A 21092-nucleotide genomic window follows, 5' to 3' on the forward strand; every position below is an offset into this window, starting at 1 on the left:
TAAGAAGAGAGCTGCAATTAAGGCTCTACATGCAGCAGCCATTAATTTAGACTTTGTACTTTTGACATTTTTTCTAGCAACAATCATGATTTCCCACTCCCTGAGTTTCCCTGTGTATAGCCAGATGCAAAAATGTTTATCATGATAATCATATCATGTGTGTACGTATTAGCAATATTAGCTACCCTATTATAAACGGGTACTAATTATATTTTTAGCGAATTTTAGCGAATTTGTAATTAACGCTAAATTAAGTACACGCTAATAATAAAACGCAATTAAAAAATTATGAACTCATTAACTTTTTTTTTTCTAATGTACTTTTATATTATAATGTAATGTACTTTTGAGAGTACGCTATAAGCAAGCTAGCCCTTTTTTCATCTGTATCTGACTCCAAACTTTCCATTCAACCTTAAAACTCATACTTGTATATCTTTTGAGATATATTGTGGTAATGAATTTGCTACAAATCCGCCAAAATTAGTACCCTAAAAACAGAGAAAAATCTGAAAATGCTAAAATTACTACCCGTCTATAATAGTAACATTAAGGTATAGTAGCTATTAAGGTAGTAGCTTTATATTGACACAGCATCAGCACCCGCGGTACTGTTGTAATTGTTGACAATGAACTACACTGTCATTATAGAAGAAGGAAACAGAAGTCTATGTGATGGCTTGGTGAACTAGAGCACTGAAGTGCTAACCCTCGGCTACTGACATGAATCTATACAAACCTGAGGAGTGTTACACAATACATGCATAATTATTATGTATATTATGTATAAGCATAAAAGCTGGCTAGTAAGCAGCAAGTAACAGGAGCAATAAAATTAAAGGCATGCTGAAACTTTTGAGAACTGCGTTTTAGTGGTGCATGAGACTTGCACTGTGGACTAGGATCATATCAAAGTCAACACAAAGAAGCCTGGAGTCTTAGAAGTTCTGGGGCTAAAGAACAAACTATTCTAGCTTTCTACTTTAGGGACCCTGTTCCATTGCTCCTGGTAAAAGATCACTTCAGCTGAAAATACGCACTCAATTAAAGGCTGTTCATAATTAATACATGTACACGTGAAAGTGACATCAGGGCTGCATCCAGGATTTTGGGTCAGGGGGGCATATAAAAAGACGCAAAGTCAGTGCATGCCAAACTAGGAGGGTCCGGGGGCATGCTCTCCGTAAAAAATTTGATATTTGGGAGCTTATAGATCACTTCTGGCGCAATTTCAGCTCATAATTACGTAGCTATCATAAAAATTATAGTACATATATACAGAATATTCCAGATATCATCATTACATGATTGTTGTAAATTATAGTGTTAGGTGCGCAGAATAGCTGTTTAAAACTAAACTGACTACCCACCTCAGCTTATATATTATGTCTGTGTCTGGTCCGGCCTATTCCGATTAGCGAGGGTCTACTGTATTAACTTAAAAACAGCCTGTGCGCCTCCCCATGCACTCTCTATATGCAGTAAACGATATTACCACCTCTGAGGTACTTCTCACACGTAGATCATACAAACTAATTTCTAATATAGGGCTATAATTATGCATACATGTATATACAAAGGAATCCTGAATGACACAATATACGACTTACATGCAGTCATCCTATAGGCTCTGAGTTGGTAGCCTAAGTCATGCATAGCTACGTAGATATTATTCAAAGACTGACATTGGATTGTGTTGTTTTATTCTCCCTCTGAGGATCATTCTTCCCAGCAGTTGACAGAGTGAGGTGAGACAGTCCACTCTAGCAGACTGCATCAGGCATTGTCACTGCTCTGTGAGGGGGGGGGGGGAGTACAAGTATAAATAACTGGAGTACATTATCAATGTTGAAAATTAATTGAAGCAAAGTACACAAACAGAAAGCGTTTTGGAACAAACTTGTATCGATATTGTAAAAAAATGGCTTCTACATGCAGTCATAATAACTCACCAGTCCATAAAATATGGGGAGTTCAGGAACAGCTCGAGGTGTCTCTTGAACACTCCAGCAACTTGGCAAACACTGGCAACTGTGGACACAGAGAGAGAGAAGTGTTAGGGCAACATTGAATACATGCACTCAAGATACCGTAGTCACAGTACAACACAAAATATTTTGTAATGGTCTATGGAATCCACTTTGAAAGTTTCTTACAGTGTCAGCTTTTGAGGACATTAGTCTGTTTCAGTGAAGCACCTGTGTCTAAGAAATGTCAACCCATACACTATCACTAAAGCAACTGGAGAGCTACTTTCATGTCATCACCCACACTTGGATTAATTGGTCAGTGTGCATGAAAGATACAGGAAGTAGTCACGTTACTCTCCGTATATATCTGATGCACAGTATGCCTACGTTCGATACTCTCTCTCTCTATATATACTTTAATTGCCTCAATTTACATCACACAACACATTCACAAGCTGTACTCAACACTTGGACACTTGGATCCTTGTGTGTCACTAGTGACCACCACATTTATACCACATGCACATCTACGAAAGTATACACACATCTATGTACTGCCCTTTGCAGCTCACTTGGAAGTTTAGGGCAAATAGTAAATTTCAAAAAACCACTTGAGATAAGTGTAACAGTTTACATAAGTAAACCACAATACTATAGAGCAAGGGACCAAGTTTAAATTTTGGCAGATCTTTATGTTTTGTTGTTGTAGTTTTTCACGCTATTTGTTGTAGCTCACGTCAACTCACTTGAAGTTTTGGCAAATAGTATTACTGTAAAATGCAAAAAACCACTTGAGGTAAGTGTAACAGTTTACAGCTAAACCACAACTTGGCCAGATCTCTATCTATATAAGTACTAAGTTTGGGCTGTAGGAGTAGCTTGATTACGACATAAACTGCCTGTTCGTCTAATTGTTGACTGAGAAACAGCCTGCTGCTGAACCATGCAGTCTCCAATTCTCTGCCACAATGACATATGTAGTACGCCACTTAACTCCTCTTGATAAGGATTAGTTGTTCATGGTTACCCAACTAGTAGTTTATGCTGAATACTGTACTAGATCTATATGTTATAGTTGTGACACATGCACGAGTGCCACATGGGATATATTGGTGACTTAGGCCCGAGGGCCGCAGGCCTCGAGGGCCAAGGCACTATACTGAGCCAATATATCCAATGTGCGCACGAGTGAGCTGTGTAACAACTGCATTCCTTGTTGCATTCCTTTCGTGTACACATCACTCCTTTTATAGGACAACTACTAGTTTGCAACTACTTGTGGTCGGCTGTGGAATGCCCCCTACTGTCCATCATCATTACTTCGGCCCTATAGAAACCATAACCGAGGTCCTCTTTCATGCTAATGCAATCAGGCAATAGCCTGCCTTGAACACTCTAAGTAAACGTCCCGAACTACCCGACCTGACCAGTACTCACCTTGCCGTGGACCAGGCAGGCCACCCTGAAATCCAACTACAAGTTTTTTAACTGCATGCAACAACTTTAATATCCGTCATACCCAAGACCCAAATGACCTTCCTTCTACAATCACAGCTCCCTGAGGAACTCCTATGCTCAGAGGAAGTGGTGCTTTTCGATCGACCTTTACCCAATGGTGACTGAGAGACTGATAACTGGCTGACTGACTGACTAACCTAGAGAAAACTGTGCTAACTGAGGACTGCACTAAGGCTGAAGACTGAAAACTAAAGACTAAAGACTGACTATGTAAACAATTCTTCCTGTGCAATTGGGAAAATCCGATACCGAGACACAGGACGAAACCGAACCATCCATGCACCGATACGTATGTCTGGTCGTATTCGAAATCCGCCAGATCTTTATAGCGTCTAAACCTAGAATGTAAGGACTAAAACTCTGAACTCTGAACTATAATTATTATGTATTATTGTTATGACCTGTATGGCATGCATTATGTCATGTTCCTTTGTTTAGAATGTACGCCGCTCGTTATTTTGAGATATACCCCACTTGGAGTCTGTATCATAGCAACTGGGTGGGGTTTAACTACCATAAACTCCTCATTCCTCATAAACTACCTTGCCTTGATGAGGTCAAACTGATTTTATACCAGCCAAAGAGAAGCTATAATTATATAGACACTTGTTGGCAATGGCAGAACGGGCTCGCAGGAAGGTTGAAGAAAGGCTGGGGCTCACTGCTTGGACATGCGTAGAGCTAGAAGCTTACCACAACTGGCTACAAGCTATACGCACAAGCTTTTCGTTAGTTTTTGAGACTGTTAGCTAGTTGTATCAAGGTGAGGTACTTTAGGTAGCAAGCATTTTTCATTCCAGTAGGTATGATTATAACACTTACCGTCCACTTAGCTACATTCGAATTTATGGCAACGTAAACCAATCCTTGGCCTCGTGGCTTCGCTCTCATCCTCGAAGGTTTACTGCTATAAATTCTGATGTAATGGTATAACTTGCCACATTCTCTTTTAAAGTAGAGCTATAAATATATAAAGCTATTACAAGCATGCAAGTTCGCATTTCCCATAACCAAACTACTATAGCTATATATACAGTAACACATTGCCATCACTGGAAGCACTGACAACGCTGGACTGGTAACACTGCATGCGTGCATGCCATCACAGTGGAATACTACCCAAAAACTGCTATCACAGGTAATACTGGGAAACACTGAACACAATAACACTGATAAGCGATGCTTTCAGTATGATTTATATTTTAACTTTGTATATAGAAATTCTCATGCAGGTTAGACTATAGATTTAGAATCTAGCCATGCAATTAGCAATTTGAGAACGGCGTCACAATTACAGATCTAGATCTATAAACTCATAATTATCTTTATAAGCAAATGAGCTCCTGACTATAGTTATAGACTGTATACAGCCTGGATCTATAATGAATGTACTCATAATGCAGCTGAAAGTGAATTTACTGTTGATATTCTGCACCAGTGCATACGGAGAGTTGGCGAGTAAGCTCAAATAAAGTATTAAGGACAAATACATGCACGCAAAAATCTAAACTATAATTATATGTAATATAGATTGTATACTATAACTGATTAATGCACACAATAGAAATTGAGGCTCCATTTGTCTACAATGCCTACTTAAACCAGCCGGATAATGGAGTGTTTGTATGTTTGGTAAGAAATGGTGGATCAGCTCGCTGGATAGTAGATGGACAGCAGGCAGACAGTGTTCCAATACTATCCAGAGAAATTACTGTTACGTATGATCTGAATCAAGTGCCTGGGTACATTACAGCAACCATTACAATTCCTGCTACTGTTGTTAATTCAAATGGTGTCACCTGCAAATGCAGACGATACACATCTATTGGCTTTGTTGAAGCCTATGAAACAGCTAAGTTTTATGTTCAAGGTAAATCAGATATATATTCCCGTGCATGATATAGATATTGGTATATAGCTACTAGCTAATACTTCATGAGCTATTCCTCCTATAATATATCACAGGAATTCTCCAGATGTCATCAAACTACACAGTAGCACGTTACAATAAATCTCATAACAGAGTGTCTTGGACAGAACCCTTTTCACTAAATATTACTGCTGTCCAGCAAGATATCTTTGGTTACACAATTTGTACTGACGGTCTGACAGCAATTGAGCAACTACAGTGTATGAACACAACAACAGCAGAGATTATTCTTCCCAAGTACTGTGTTGACGTCAATTACTTAACAGTTGGTGCCTGGAATATTGTGGGAGAAAGTAACACAGTTTTATTTGCAGTTGAGCGTGAGACCACAGGTGAAAATACTTCACTCTCAGGTAAGTATAAACAGTGCAATGTTTTACACACGCCTGCATGACATGTAAGTTTCACACAATCTACATTCAGAAGCGATTGCTGAAATATCGTTCAGCGGCAACGAAACTGAAATCAACATAATCTTTAATGACTCTGAGGTAAACATATAAATCCTTCATGCATGGTGTCCATAAGATCTCCAAAAAAATATTTTACAGCTTGAATTGTGTCTTTGTGTATTTCAAGTCACCATTTTTCAACTTACAAGCAACTCAATTGTCTTCAAAGGATTTATATATAGTATCTATGAATACTTGACGATAGTGTGTAACCTTCCACACAACGAGACGTTTTTGGCCAATGTTAGCTGTTCTGATAATAAAATTGAGCACTCAAACATTCCTTTTAGTAAGTTTTCAGATGATGTTGTGCTGCCATAACATAATGACATAATTATAAAAAAAATACTATTTTCAGGTACATACGATATTCAAAACGTAGAAATCATTGTGAGAGGAAATAATGTCACTGTCACTTGCTGGTTTGCTAGAGGGACAACTGCTCGTGGCTTTAAGATTGACATTCTGGGCGTTGAAAATCGTTTAGTGATTTCTATGTTTGTCAGCATAAATGAAACTTGTGTAAAAGGTTGTTCATACAGTGTAGATGTGGAGGTTGGTAATTTCACCACTACTGTTTATAATTGGGAACAAGATGGTGGTATACGCAGAGTGTACAGTAGAGAGATTGTTATCATAACCCTCAAGTCCAACTCAACAACAGAGAGTACAGTTATTAGAAACATTACTGACTTGGACCCCATTACAACAGTACACTGGGGTAATTATACTGTAACTTCAACCATAATCGGTGCAGGTGTTATTGGAGGTTGTTCTGGTGGAGCAGTTTGCTGCATTATATTCATTACTGTAACATTAGCAGTGTTGTTCAAGAAAAGAAGGAGAAAATCAAAGAAAAGTGAGTAGATTTCCCAAGATAATTACTTTAATAAGCCATTGCACCATTGCACCACATATACAGCGTTCGAAGTCAGCAACTGTGAAGCATACTCTATTGTATTGAATATGAGAAAAAATGAAGCGTATAATGAAATTTGTATTGCCAACCATTCACAAATAATTGCTACGGAGCCACATCTGTATGATGTCATAGAAAATGCTCAAGGATCACCTACACTACCTACAGAACCTTTGTATGCAGAAATACGTGTATAGGTAGACAGTTTTATACTGAGAATTTGAATGCATGCACTATAGCTTGTTGACATTTACTTTATTCACTCATGGCTGCATGACTAACGATAATAGTAGAATACTGAATTTTGTTGAATGCTAAACAAGCTTGTTTTCATATAACTGTAGGATGGTAACCTGATGTATAGGGACAATACAAAGACAGCTGGCATCGTGTCATGTGCTTGAAAGCTTGTCACGTACGTGTACACATAAGCCGTTTAAAGATAACTATATATAGCATTCCTATTGTTAAATTTCGATGCTGATGCATTATGGCATAACAATTGGTGTAACAATTAATCCCATATGCATGCAGGACAATGATGAGCTATAAACTAATACCCACAGTGTACACAATTTAATGCAGTAGAGCTAGCAATTAAGATGCACTAGCTGCTTCATAATTATATAGCTACAAGTTAGGTACACAGTGAGAGTCGCGACTAACAAACAATAGATCATGTTGGCATTTAATTTATCATAATTATGCCTATAATTATATCAAACTCTGGTGACACAAGGGTGCTTGATGCATCTGATAATTGTATGGAGTCCATGCAGTACTCTTTTTGATCCATCCCAACATACAGATACAAACAACTTTTCGTTGGCTTATAATTATGTAGACTCTCGCTATTCCAGCTCTCTGAAGTACGGCCACCTCGATACATCGGTCATTTGGTTTGGCACGGATTGCTAGCTTGATCTTTACTGCACAAAACTTGACCTGAAATGCTATTCTGTATACTGGCCAGTACTGGCTGCCTCAAACTTTGATGGTTTTTTACGTTTATTACGGCCGGATATGATATTTTGGGTATGGTTTGGCAGATAATATTGAATTTACACATAGAAAGCAAAATGAGAGCAAAATGATCTGACAGAACTGCAAAATTAGTTATTAGATTCGAGGTAAGGACCGCTTTTTAGCCGCAGCTATATTCTGAAATGCGGCCATCTCGCCAAGGGTGGCCAGATTTAATAAGAGTTTACTGTACATGAAAACTTTGTAAGCTATATGGACAACAAACGTAATACATATAATTATACAGTCGTAGCGGTAATATCCACGGGTGGCACTCAGCTTACAGTTCAGAAGGGCATGAGGGAGGCAGTGCTTTTAGTAGTCCGTGGCTGTCCCCTTTTCAACGTAGGTGAGAGAGAGAGGTGGGAGGGGGCGAGGCTTCGTCATACTAGCTTGTACGTGGTCTTCAGTACAGCATTCATATTCAACTCTACTGGCAGTGTGAGTGAGTGGATGGAGAGATTGGTTATTGGAATGTTCTATATACCCATTATTTCTTTGTGCCACATCCGTAGTGTACTATATATACTTCATGCTTTTGTCGCGTTGCATTAGTGACCTTAGAGTACAGTGTATACACACATGCAGCCATTGTGCTTGTGATATAGTCCCTATATTGTGTTCAGCATGTGAACTATTATTGCCTGCAAATACGAGGTATTGTACCATATACAGAAAGCTTGTGTCAGCAGTGGACAGGTGCACACTAGCCATTGTTCTCAAACTATAAATCACGTGCAGCTATTGTACTGTGGTTTCTTTGTTTTGAACTGGCTTAGCGGTTTTTTCTGAATTTTGGCGTTTCAGGCGCGTCACAGCGATGATGTTATGGAACATTTGATTTGGCGATCTTCAGTAAAATCGACCAAATTGCCAGATTTTCCAGTTATACTGTAGCTATTTTGAATATTGGCTGCAAAAAATTATTACTAATAACTGATTATTATAGCTATAGCCCAAAATGGACATGCAAATAAACAATAGCCATAATTATCAGCAGTATTGCCTAATAATATTGTTGATGTGTACAGTTAGATACACACTTACCTCTACTTGAACATCAATTGACATTGGCTACTGTGAAAGTAGAAGATCAAAGTGTGCAAGATGACAGCAACATGTACAGTAAGTTTATACTCTGAGTCACGACAATTAATAATTGCTGGATCTATAGTATGCATGAAGCTAATAAGAAACTAGACTATTTTGTCTATATTAAAGCTATATATAATTATACAGCAGATCTATCATAGAGAAGTTGATACTGGATTATGTATTAGTTTTATTGCCCAGCACGAGTAAAACATGCCATATATTGCACTGGAGCAGCATAAATGCAGGCCCTCGGGCATTATGTCATCCAGTGCAATATATGGCATGTTGCACGAGGGCGCCTTCAATAACTAACTTGTTGCCCAATGACGTCAAACTCTTCTGATTGGTTAAGTTTTTTCCCTATAAATTGTCATGTGTTTTTGAGTGAATTTTAGTGGATTCATGAATTCCATAATAGGTTTTGTTCCCACAACTAATGAAAAGGTACACCCCGCCAACCCATGTAGTGGGAAATGTTATTAATATTATTCACATGCAGCTCCCCGCTGGGACTCTTAATTAGTCCTGTGCTGAGCTCCATTCCTAGCTAGTGTGTGCATCTAGTGTATGTCACCAAGAGCTTGGAAGCTTTCAAAGGCAGTTTTTTTTGATAGCCTCGAGACCAGGCCGTTCGTTGTCTGAAAGAACGCCTGGTCAAGTTCCAATGTAGAACTTGTCTAATTGTTCCAGGAATTTTTTGGACCGATAATTGCCCGCAACAACCATATACTTATCCGTGAATATCATTACGATGTATGCAGCTAGCTAGTATTGTTGTGTTTACAGTTTCCGATAATCATGTTCACAACCTACTCAAGCCTAACCACTCACTGACTCAGGTAGACGAGTTCTACATTGGAACTTGACCAGGCGTTCTTTCAGACAACGAACGGCCTGGTCTCGAGGCTAGTTTTTTAAGTGTTGTATTATCGTTTCGGCTCTATATCTAGTGGCTTTGTGTACGTTCTACAAGGAGAGGCTGTGACTACAGTACAACATATTTAAAGCTGGGCATTGTATGTAGGTAAAATCAAAGCCACTTGGCTTTAGGTTGGTAAGTAATAATTATTCATTTTTGCCTTAATTAGTAGTAAGCTGGTTTTGAAGCAGCCCATGCATTTAGAAGTCATATCAAGGATTAAAATTAATGTATAGGTATACATGTCTCTTTGTATTCATTGATAGTTAGTTCATTGTATCGGCACAGTAATTTACGACAGAACTTTGCTACATTTCCCTATCATGTTTGTGACTGTACTGGAAGTACTCAACGGTACAGCCAGAACTCCTCTCAAGAATTTACTGTCGAAGCTGCTTTTTGCTGCTTGGAGGGTCTCACTAACTATTGCTACTACCTTGCTGTGACTGTTCCATAGCCATTGGTTAATACATGGAGCTCAGTAGCCAGTTTATAGCAGTACTAGCTAGAAGTATGGGACAGAGGAAATAAAAGAAAATGTTGACCGAAACACGGATCGTCAATGCTATTTACATTGCGTTTCCCACCCTAATAGATATATATATAAGAAGGGAGAGGGATGGGAAACGACTATGGTTTAGGCTAGCATCTATACACTTCAAGCAGCAAATTTTATCAATGTACTTCATTGTTTTAGGTGGTGGTATTATTTGTTGCTACAGTTACAGGACTAGTGCTTGGTATAGGTATGTACAATTAATTATCATAGTTGTCCTTAATTTACTTGTTACGTATGATGTTTTTTATAGGTCAGGTGGTTGAAATTGCTTCAGATTTAGACGCAGCCGGTCGTAACTTTTCCTGCACTGGTGAAGTTGTCACATACACTTGTAGCGCTCAAGGAACCACCCTGTTTGTACAGTTTCCACCATTACTAAATCAGCAAGCATTCATTAGCAGTGATCCTGTTCCTGATGTTCAGACATTCCCTACTGCTCTGAATGTTATTCTGACCCTGACAAGTGGAATGCCCAATTTTACTTCAAACCTGCAAATCAGAGTGTCAAGTGATCTGCAGCAGATGAATTTTTCCTGTTCTACGGACATTTCTGGCCCTCAGAACGATTTTGTACTAACACTAATTCATGAAGGTAAGTTGTCATGCCGTATATATAGCGGGTAACTTTCGTTGGTGAAAATTTCGTATGAGTGAAATATTTCGTATAGGCTAAATATTTGTACAGCTCAGAATAGTGACATAGAACCTACGAAAATGTCCACCATACGAAAATATCCCGCTATAATTATATGATTATCCTTTTATATACAGCACAAATCGAGCCACCTTCCACTGTGACATTCTCTGGAGACACGACAGTATCATGGACCCCACCTTTGAACCCCCAGTTTGACATTGATTATTATATTGTGAGAATTTACGTGGATGGAGTGCTGTACACAACTAGGAGCTCTCGTGATAATGGTCTGGACGTTACGTTGCCTTCTGGAGAAATCACTGCTGATGTTCGTACTGTTAGCACTTGTGGTAGCATTAGCGCTGCACAACAGTCAGTGGGATCAATCTCAGGAGGATGTGCAAATGAATCAGTCTCTGCTGCAGGTTTGTTTGCTTCTGAAAAAAAATTATGTTTATGCCCAGCTCACAAAATTGTACGTAATAGTTAGCGCTGAATCAATGCACTCATTTCTTGTACGATAAAATCTATGCTCTCTCTGTAGCATTTTATGCCGGCTGGATTTTTTGGTTTTTACACTAATTGTTGTTTTCATCATCAAATATACGAACATTTCCACCATACGAAAATAACCTGCTATAATTATATATACAGTATATCCTTTCATGTACAGCAAAAATTGAACCACTGTGACATTTTCCGGAGACATGACAGTATCATGGATCCCTCCTTTGAATCCCCAGTTTGACATTAATTATTATATTGTGAGAATGTACGTGGATGGAGTGTTGTACACGACTAGGAGCTCTCGTGATAATGGTCTGGACGTTAAGTTACCATCTGGAGAAATCACTGCTGATGTTCGTACTGTTAGCACTTGTGGCAGCATTAGCGCTGCACAAAAGTCAGTGGGATCAATCTCAGGAGGATGTGTAAATGAATCAGTCTCTGCTGCAGGTTTTGTTTGCTTCTAAAAAAAAATTATGTCTATGCCCAGCTCACAAACTTGTACGTAATAGTTAGCGCTGAATCAATGCACTTATTTCTTGTACGATAAAATCTATGCTCTCTCTGTAGCATTTTATGCCGGCTGGTTTTTACACTAATTAAATTTTTTGTTTTCATCATCAAAAATACAAACATTTCCACCATACGAAAATAACCTGCTATAATTATATATACAGTATATCCTTTCATGTACAGCAAAAATTGAACCACCTCTCACTATGACATTTTCCGGAGACACGACAGTATCATGGATCCCTCCTTTGAATCCCCAGTTTGACATTAATTATTATATTGTGAGAATTTACGTGGATGGAGTGTTGTACACAACTAGGAGCTCTCGTGACAATGGTCTGGACGTTAAGTTACCATCTGGAGAAATCACTGCTGATGTTCGTACTGTTAGCACTTGTGGCAGCATTAGCGCTGCACAACAGTCAGTGGGATCAGTCTCAGGAGGATGTGCAAATGGATCAGTCTCTGTTGCAGGTTTGTTTGCTTTTGATATATCTATGCCTAGCTCACAAAATTGTACGTAATAGTTAGCACTGAATCAATGCACTCATTTCTTGTACGATAAGAGTATAAAAAATTATGCTCTCTCTGTAGCTGGCTTTTTGGTTAGCACACTAATTGTTGTTTTCATCACCATCGCTGTTATCGTATAGCACTGGCTAATGATCAATTGGAAGACAAAAAAGGTATCGGTCCTAATGGATTTGTAAATGGAGTTTGTTTTGGGGTGATAGTTTTTAGGTTGCTGTGTTTTTCTCACTGTAGATTTGAGATTTGAGATTTGAGGAGACTCTAAAATACAGTGTGTGTGTGTGTGTACATTTTAGTTAACATGTATACATTATATACGTACTACAATTTGTATTTATTTATTAAAATTGGTCGTTTAGTGTCTATAATTATGATACTGTCGTTTAAACTAGAGTAATTAATAATTTAACGTATCATTGATTCGGGGTAGGAGCACCAGAAGAGGTACGCCATAACCTTCTTGTTTTGCGTTCTTGACCTTTGCACCGTACTTTTTCATACTAGGAAGGTTGGTCACACTGCATGACCAGGTGAGTACAGCTAAGCTTATTATTAGTGAAACATCAAACAGGACCTCAGAGAAAGGGGACACTTAATTAATATGGACAAATGTTTCCGTCTCAAAATGTCCTGTGCAAAGTATAAAATCTCTAAGGATAACCTCGATCTGTAGATCTGCCATAAATATTATTACCTCATGACTGGGCAGTGTGGGTAGATGTGGTTGCCTGTCCTCTGGGGGTGGGGGGTGGACCAGAAATTCCCTCGTAGCCTCCTAGGAGAGATCAAGGAGTTAAGTAAAGAGTGGACAAAATTTAATGTCTCAATGCTTGATACAGTGACTCTATAATAAACAGATTGTTGCATGATTGAAGGTTATTTGCATGGGCTGGTCAACCTGCATGGCTGTATGAAAGTGTGTGAGTTAGCATGCATGTGGGATAACAGAGAGACACTGTTTTACTGTTTGCACCTTCGTTGAAGCAAAAAAATGCGTTCAGTCCTCCAAGTTGTCACTTACATGACTGTATGTGCTACAACTAAGAGCTATTTTATGTGACGTCAATCACGTGAAAAATGCCCAAACAACCATATATTAGGGTACAAAATGTCCGATGGTCACGAAGGTGTAGCTGTTCGAAGCGCTCTGGGAACGATGAAGATAATCGAATCCATGCAGCAATCAGAGGCAGAAGTGATCACCAAAATAATCCATGTAATTTATGCAAAAGAAAAAAAGTGAGTTTCTGGAAGCTATTTCAAGAGAAGGTGTCACTGATACGAACTTGGCTCAACACTGTTTGCGAATGAAAACACAACCTTGCATGGCCAGCGGTATATTCCTCGAGGTCATGAGAAGGGCAGACAAGAAGGAAAACTGCTATTTTAATTAAGGTATAGGAGATATAGCCAAAAAAAAGCTTCTTGTCTAGTAAAGAAGCTGCACAATGAACACTACTAGATTTTAAAGATCATGAATGTTATATACTTGTTGATCGATGAACGTATAGTGAGTGCATGCATGTGTATCAAATGCATGTGGATAGGATACTGTATTCGTTCTATTTTTGAGAGACTATAATAATAATAATTATGACGAAAAAAATTTTAAAGTACATGTGTATAATTATGGTAGCGAAATAATTATTCAGAGTGGTGCTGTAATTATAGAACCAACACGGTATAGGCAATAAAAGGATCACCTCAGAGAAATTGTATGCATGTATTAGTTATTGCCCAGCCAGAGTGCAACATGCCATATACATTGCACTGGATGACATAATGCTCCAGTTCAATATATGGCATGTTGCACGAGGGCGCCTGCAATAACTAACGTGTTACTCAATGACGTTAAACTCGTCTGACTGGTCTAATAAAAGACATGTGTTTTGAAGGAATTTAGTGTATTCATTAGTTTTGCTGAATTCCATAGTACATTTTTAGGTTTTCTTCCCACTAATAGGGCTGAAAGTAGTAGCCTATAAAAGGGACCAAATGAGTTATTGGGTGGGATTGTGGGGCATAAGTCCCAAATGGAGAAATCTACTGCATTTACACACAGTGCAAGTGCATATAATGCAGTGCAATATTTTTACGGTAGCCATGGGAGTGGTGCAACATGCCATATACTGAGCACTGGATTGCTTTGATCTGGGCAACAAAGCCAATTGCCGCAGTATATACACTGGCATTTCGTAGTTGGAAAAAGAAAATTTCCGCATTTAGTTAGAGTTTCTATAATTATAGGCTTCTATAGTCATGTTTACTTGGATTTCAATTCGTGGATTTGCAAAATAATGCTTCGTTCTCGAGTAATGCCTAGTTTTGCTTACTTGGAATGCCGTTGCAGCCTTTTCAGAAGAGCACGTAGCCAAACTTGTTTACCGAGTGTTGCTACTCTACTTAGTAGTTAGCTCTACTATTGCACTAGAACGCTAGCTATTGGTAGCTGCAAGAGTGAGAAGAGAGCTGCAAGGCTCTGCTGATGCAGCCATTAATTTTAGACTTGGTTATCGATCGTTTTTAACAACAATCTGGTGGATCATTACCTACTCTTAGAGTTTGCATGCAAAAAATGTTCATCATAATGTCAGAGTGTATATAGTAGCTTTATGTTATGTAGCTTTGGCATCTCTACCGAGGCATCAGCATGCATGCACCTGCGGTGCTTTCATTGTATACATGCTGTGTACAAGATAGCTGGCTGCTTGCATGCATGTGATGAGATAGCTGCATGCAGCACATTATTGAACTGTATACCTCTAAGATGGCCGATTAGTAGGCGGCTGTGCTAAGTCGTGATGAAATGCCTCTTAGTGTAACAATCTCAGAGGTACGTACGGCCGATCAACGATAATTATGATAAGTAAAAGACTGCCTTGGCACCACAAAAATACGCCTTTTTCATAAAATTAATGGCAAAAAATTGCCGCTTTTTATTTTTAGGATGACCGAGGTGACACTTAACTTATAGTGGCGGCGTAATTAGATACATCAACCTACGACAGCTTGTTTTTACGTAAGTTTTATATGCAATATCTATATACTCACCACAGTGCCTAGCCTCGATCCCAGGCCGAGTTTTCGCTTTTATAACGGTTAGGCAACAACTGGGCCTGGTACTAGTTGTCTGCGCATGTGTCAAATTTTCATTGTATATTTGTGGTCGGCAAAAATATTTAATAAATCAATAATGGAAATTTGTACACAGAAAATGCACAGAGTGAGTACACAAAAGATGCACATAGGGAGCTGCTTCACAAAGGCCTGGGGAGTTGCCAGTTGTGCTGCAGCACAATTACAGTGACCCAGGGCAACTTCAGGATGATTGAATGCCTTCAAATTACGTTTCAAAAAGATTTAGCAGGCTGCTGGACTTCTCTGATTCTAGGCCCCAACTCGTAACTCATTGCTTGAGAAAACGTAGATTCTCTTGATGTCTCTGAGCTACCCAGCAACGCTCGAATGAGCAGGTCATACTCCAGTCCTGTGTCTGTGAGTATAGGACAATATTAAAAGAAACCAAAGACGGTTAAACCCTTACCTCAAACTGTCCAGTCTCGTCCGTTAGTATAGCCAAGAGGAGCACTGTTGGGATAGCTGGATATTAGCCATTGCTCCTGTACAGAGAAGTAGACATTTTAAATACGTGTAGATCTATACATATTAAATTTCTCGGTTATAGTGTCATTGTCGACGAGCTGATGATGGCAGCACCAAGTTCTCTAGCTCACACTCTTCACTTGATCCACCATATTAATGATGAAACTATAGTCTACCTACATTCTTGCCAAACATGAACAAGACTTGATAGCATAGCCGGCCATAGGGCCCACACAAAAATATCTGACCTTAACAAGCTTGACAAAGCTTTATACCTCTTCCCTTGTTGTTCAGTCTTCAGAATAAGCTTCAGAGAAGAGAGAAGCTTCAGCTAAGAGCCATTCCAATCGATTCCAATAATGATAAAACGGGAACTGACTTCTAGTACACGATAGTACACGAATATAAATGTCACGAAAGTGAACGAGAATATCCATTTGTCAGAATCTGACAAACGATTGACGCATGCGCAGACAACTAGTACCAGGCCCAGTTGTTCGCCTAACCGTTATAAAAGCGAAAACTCGGCCTGGGATCGAGGCTACACAGTGCCAGACATATGTAATCTATCTCAGAACCTTCCTTTTTCTTGCATGTGTCACAGCCATGCAGCCATAGTCCAGTGTATTACCAAGAGTTCATGGTATACTGTATACTCTGCACTTTGTCTGCATAGTCTATGCAGACAATGAAAGTGCAGAGTATATACAGTACCATGAACTGTTTTGCCATAGACTAAAAACATTTTAGTAGCTTTATGTTATGTAGCTTTACGCTTTATTGCCCTGGTGAGGTTCGTTCATGGTTGAACTGTTGCCTTGTTTAGTATGCACTTTTTTGTAACTACTTTTACAACACTCTCTAGTTTTAAGACATAATTTATAGAGATTGTTGGATTATATAAATGTCTGGTTTAGCGCTCTAGTTCTGGACTGTCTATAATAGTAGTCGACTAGATATTGAATGTGTCTAGACTATAAATTATGTTGTTATAATGATCTTTAACAGGGGCGTAGCTTAATGGTTTCCTAGTTGCCCAGAAACCCCCTTGCTTGCTGAAAAATGGGTGGGGCTGATCATGTGCTGAAGTTAATATTGACCACAAGTAGATTAATATCCAGTCTGTATTTATTGTGCCTATTAGTTACCTTCTGCAATCCAAGATAAGAGACCAAGATCATCCCAGTTCCTCTACTACTGCTCAGAGTCAGACTCCAGACTGTATTTTACAGTGTATACTGCTAATGGCTGGAGACTAGCAAGAGTATGGATTGATATCTAGCCTGGATTTATTTCAATGCCTATTATTAATACTAGTTTAGCTTCTGCAATCCAAGATAAGAGACCTGATTGTTAGCCCAGTTCCTCTACTGCATGCTCAGTCTCACCACAATCTGATTCTCAGCTACCAACCTCAGAGCTCATGCTCACTGTCAATGCCAATGGTACTGATCCTGGTAGTACATTTGTACTTACAACTATAAAGTTTAGGAGATGAGGCCGAGGAAAACTGAAGTTATCAAAAAATGCAGCCATAAGGGGTGTAACCGGCATAATTAAGGGGCGTGGCACTGGAAGTGGGCGTGACCTAAAAATGTTCGCGGCGCTATCGCGCCGCCTTATTCCTTCAGAAACCCCTTTAGTAAATGTCTAGCTACGCCCTGAATCTTTATCATTGTTCTAGTTTAATCTGCACAGTTTAGCATTATTTATTAGATGCAGCAATTGCAATGCAGCTACAAACAGTTATTATTTACAGCACCCAGTTGTTCGTACTGGCTGCAGGTGAGTGTTGCATGTGTGCATGTGGCATATAGCTATATAAAACTTGATTTAGCTATACATTTATATTTTTGCAGCCACTCTGACATCCACTCCCACTGTGTCCTGTCCTGGTGACACTGTCACCTTTACCTGCACTCTACCTGGTAGTCTCATACGATGGAAAGTCACTCCTCCAACGGTTCAAGGAGCTTCGTTTAGATTGACTTTAATATTCACCGGCAGTGTAAATGTCGCTGTGACTGAGGGTAATCCAGCATTCCGTGGTGTTCTCACTGATTCCAGTGGAGGAATGCTCACTGCCACTCTAACCTCACTGTCTGAGGCCTCAACTGTGGAGGGATTTATGGTGGAGTGTGAGGGAGCAAGCTCACAAGAGGGTCCCCTCACTATCACTATGGCTGGTGAGTGGCTGGTGGAGTGCATACATGCCATGTACACGTGCATTCTCAGTTTATCAATACACTCATGCACAGATTCACCCTCCCCTCCACTTAATCCAAGGGTGTCCTCCTCAGCCCAAAACCAACTCAGCTCCTCTATTATCACTCTGGAGTGGGACCCTCCCTCCTCTACTGGTGGTGTGTCTGTCAGCTATGTCCTCATCATCTCCCTAAAACCTCTCTCCAAGTCACCAGTCACCGTGGAGACCACCTCAGCACAGATAACTGTCTCCTACAACACTCCCTACAATGTGACAATCAGAGCTGTCAACTGTGCTGGAATGAGTGACGATGATGTGATGATGATGATTCTTCCTATTGGTTAGTTTCTATTAGCTGATCTCTTAGTGTATAATATTGTTTGCTACAGTTACCTGCCCCTCCAACCCAACACCTGCAAATAGAGTGACCATCAATGGTGCTCCACCACTGCCTGCACTAGTAGGATCAACACTGAGCTTCACTTGCAATGGAGAGACAGTACCAGCAACCTGTGAGAATGATGGGCGGTGGTTACCTGATCCTACCAGTTACCTCTGTCCCTCGGGTAAAATTATTGGTGAATCACTGTCATGATTGTTACTATATAGCCCCTCCTCTCAGATGTCACCTGTGGCTTTCCTGTCGCACCTTCCAGAGGCAGTGTGGACGTTAAGGGTCGGACATTGCCCTTTTCGATAGACTCAGTGGTAAACTTATATTGTGACAAAGGACTATTCCCAGCTGGTGATATGTCCAGTACGTGTGAAAATGTGGGTGGAGTAGGAACTTGGAAGCCGGACACGAACATCACATGCAGAGATATGCCTGGTGAGAATGCCATTGGCTAAACTTGTTGCGTGTATTATTAACATCTAATTTACGTTTCACCGCAGTCAACTGCTCTCTACCCAAAAAGCCATCCAACGGAACAATAGTGAACTATGAGAGTTTGAATGAGACAGTATCGGAGGGAACAGTGCTGACTTACCAGTGTGACAATGGACTCTCACTGACTGGACCCAACACCATCACTTGCACTAATGCTGGTGTCTGGAGTACTGAGCCTGAGGCAATCGTGTGTGTACTTGAATGTGAGTAGCGCTTTGTTAACGGTTGATTTCCTTGTTTACCTTCTCCATGCATAGATGATATTTCCGCCACCTTATCCACTGGTGCTGCTATCGTTATAAGTGTGATCATCACTTTCATTGTGACTCTAGTCACTGGATTCCTCACTGGACTCTTAGTGATGCACCTTTGCTCCCGTAAGAAGGCAGCTGAAGGACAAGCTAACGTAGGACCCACTGTACCAGCTGGTCCTGTTTATGAGGAGGTGTCACCCAAAATGGAAATTAAACTGAACAGTAACCAAGCATATGAACGGTCAACCAGTGTATACGTAGGACTGTGAAAGTTTAGCATTAATCCAGTGTCTGCATAATAATTTATAGCTTATCAGTTGTACGCGATGTATATGTGTTATAGAGCCAAGGTTTTATACATCAACTTATGTTTATTCATCGCGTCTGTTGTTTGTAATATTAACACTTGAGAACTGAATGTAAACAATTAGCACAAATCAATGTGTACATCTCTGTGCATCAACGATCATGATTTGTGTCAGCAATTAACATAATTCTATGCAATATTTTTTATCGTTATTGTTCTGTTAAAATTTGTATTATAGTTTGTATAATTCAGCACATGCAGCAAATTAAATACTGAAAAAGCATGATTTGTTGTATTTGTTAATTGTCTCCATGCACACGACACTTGCTTATAAATCTTGATTGCAGCAAGGATAGAACACACACATGCACAGAGCACAGTACAGAACCTTTTTCTACTGATACAAAGCTAAGTAACTTCTAGGTAGATTGTTCTGTTACAGTTCCAGTGGATACTCCACCCTTAGATTGAAGATTCATCTGCATGGGAATTGAATATCCGTACGTTCCAGTTAATTGTCTATATGACAAGTTACTCTTTCTGGTTTTGTGATTCTTCTGGCTGAGCTGGAGATGAGGGTATGTCTATCTCATCGGCATATCTTCTTCAGTTTGCGGCGAAGACGAGACTTGGAATATGATCCGCATGCATGTCTCCTGACTTAGTCGTTCGTCTTTCTATAATTTATAGTCTCACTTCGTAAGTTAGATTTCCTTGTTTCGATACAATCACTCCAGGCGTCCATGCATGTGACCGTGAACTTCTCTCTACAGGTACTATAGGAATACAAGTATGAAGAAGCGCTTTATTATACCAGTCCTATTATTATATCAGGGGGCATATGATTCAGTATAATTATACAGATGGTCCCAGAGCCACTTTGTAGACTTCAATGTAAAATATCACGTGAATCGCTTCCATTTCCAATCCTTCTTTCTCTTCTATCTATACTGGTAGTGTATATATAGATCTATAATTTTATGCATGACCACCACATTACCACCATAATTATTATTATTTATCTACCACACATGCCATTAAGATTATTATGTTACCTTTTGTTACCTTTATCCCATACCCCACTGCACCATAAACTTCTAGTATACACGTACATCACACACCATATTTAAGTTGCAAAATTAATGTTCATCAGTTACAATCTTTACTTTTGACATGCAGGAAAACTCCAGATTGGAACTTTAGAACAACTCTATACACGGTAAACACAACAAGCACAACGTTATAATGTAATACCCACAC

At 39.5% G+C, this 21092-nt stretch overlaps 2 protein-coding genes and 2 long non-coding RNA genes across 10 annotated transcripts; 2 read left to right on the plus strand and 2 right to left on the minus strand.

Moving 5' to 3' along the window:
- Positions 1 to 177: 177 nt before the first annotated feature.
- LOC135350623 (uncharacterized) lies at positions 178 to 9481 on the minus strand. Of its 2 annotated transcripts, XR_010399214.1 has the most exons (4): positions 8860 to 9348; positions 8097 to 8245; positions 1953 to 2031; positions 178 to 1794 (listed from the first exon to the last, which is right to left on the minus strand). It is a non-coding gene; the product is annotated as an uncharacterized LOC135350623 (long non-coding RNA). The 2 variants fall into 2 exon arrangements; XR_010399215.1 differs by lacking the exons at positions 178 to 1794; positions 1953 to 2031 and having other exon boundaries at positions 6151 to 8245; positions 8860 to 9481.
- Positions 4710 to 7127, plus strand: LOC135348401 (uncharacterized). Of its 2 annotated transcripts, none has more exons than XM_064546590.1 (7): positions 4710 to 4946; positions 5053 to 5358; positions 5454 to 5771; positions 5842 to 5909; positions 5970 to 6159; positions 6229 to 6729; positions 6793 to 7127. In XM_064546590.1, exons 1-7 carry the CDS (start codon positions 4871 to 4873, stop codon positions 6984 to 6986), a joined length of 1653 nt encoding a protein of 550 aa, XP_064402660.1. In that variant the 5' UTR covers positions 4710 to 4870; the 3' UTR covers positions 6987 to 7127. The 2 variants fall into 2 exon arrangements, with proteins under 2 accessions (XP_064402660.1, XP_064402670.1); XM_064546600.1 differs by having other exon boundaries at positions 6628 to 6729.
- On the plus strand, positions 8660 to 20083 carry LOC135348652 (sushi, von Willebrand factor type A, EGF and pentraxin domain-containing protein 1-like). Of its 5 annotated transcripts, none has more exons than XM_064546956.1 (13): positions 8665 to 8937; positions 10524 to 10566; positions 10636 to 10977; positions 11157 to 11447; positions 11696 to 11979; positions 12226 to 12516; positions 12637 to 12728; positions 18036 to 18362; positions 18435 to 18722; positions 18772 to 18948; positions 19005 to 19211; positions 19277 to 19474; positions 19529 to 20083. In XM_064546956.1, the coding sequence occupies exons 8-13, from the start codon at positions 18251 to 18253 to the stop codon at positions 19792 to 19794; spliced, it is 1248 nt and encodes a 415-aa protein (XP_064403026.1). In that variant the 5' UTR covers positions 8665 to 8937; positions 10524 to 10566; positions 10636 to 10977; positions 11157 to 11447; positions 11696 to 11979; positions 12226 to 12516; positions 12637 to 12728; positions 18036 to 18250; the 3' UTR covers positions 19795 to 20083. The 5 variants fall into 5 exon arrangements, with proteins under 5 accessions (XP_064403035.1, XP_064403026.1, XP_064403010.1 ...); XM_064546940.1 differs by having other exon boundaries at positions 8666 to 8937; positions 10524 to 10572; XM_064546965.1 differs by lacking the exon at positions 10524 to 10566 and having other exon boundaries at positions 8660 to 8937.
- On the minus strand, positions 15733 to 16718 carry LOC135350417 (uncharacterized). Its single transcript, XR_010399146.1, has 2 exons — positions 16118 to 16718; positions 15733 to 16066 (listed from the first exon to the last, which is right to left on the minus strand). It is a non-coding gene; the product is annotated as an uncharacterized LOC135350417 (long non-coding RNA).
- Positions 20084 to 21092: the final 1009 nt, after the last annotated feature.

The sequence above is a fragment of the Halichondria panicea genome, chromosome 1 (genome assembly GCF_963675165.1).
Source record: "Halichondria panicea chromosome 1, odHalPani1.1, whole genome shotgun sequence".
In the NCBI taxonomy this organism is placed as follows: Eukaryota; Metazoa; Porifera; class Demospongiae; order Suberitida; family Halichondriidae; genus Halichondria; species Halichondria panicea.

What these genes read in the sequence shown, in the direction of transcription:
- LOC135348401 (XM_064546590.1), top strand. Translation starts at nt 4,871, where the DNA reads ATGAATGTACTCATAATGCAGCTGAAAGTGAATTTACTGTTGATATTC. An exon ending in TGAAAATACTTCACTCTCAG is followed by an intron (nt 5,772 to 5,841) that starts GTAAGTATAAAC and finishes ATCTACATTCAG; the next exon opens with AAGCGATTGCTGAAATATCG. An exon ending in AAGGAGAAAATCAAAGAAAA is followed by an intron (nt 6,730 to 6,792) that starts GTGAGTAGATTT and finishes CCACATATACAG; the next exon opens with CGTTCGAAGTCAGCAACTGT.
- LOC135348652 (XM_064546933.1), top strand. Translation starts at nt 17,907, where the DNA reads ATGCAGCTACAAACAGTTATTATTTACAGCACCCAGTTGTTCGTACTG. An exon ending in GATGATGATTCTTCCTATTG is followed by an intron (nt 18,723 to 18,771) that starts GTTAGTTTCTAT and finishes TGTTTGCTACAG; the next exon opens with TTACCTGCCCCTCCAACCCA. An exon ending in CAGTTACCTCTGTCCCTCGG is followed by an intron (nt 18,949 to 19,004) that starts GTAAAATTATTG and finishes CCCTCCTCTCAG; the next exon opens with ATGTCACCTGTGGCTTTCCT.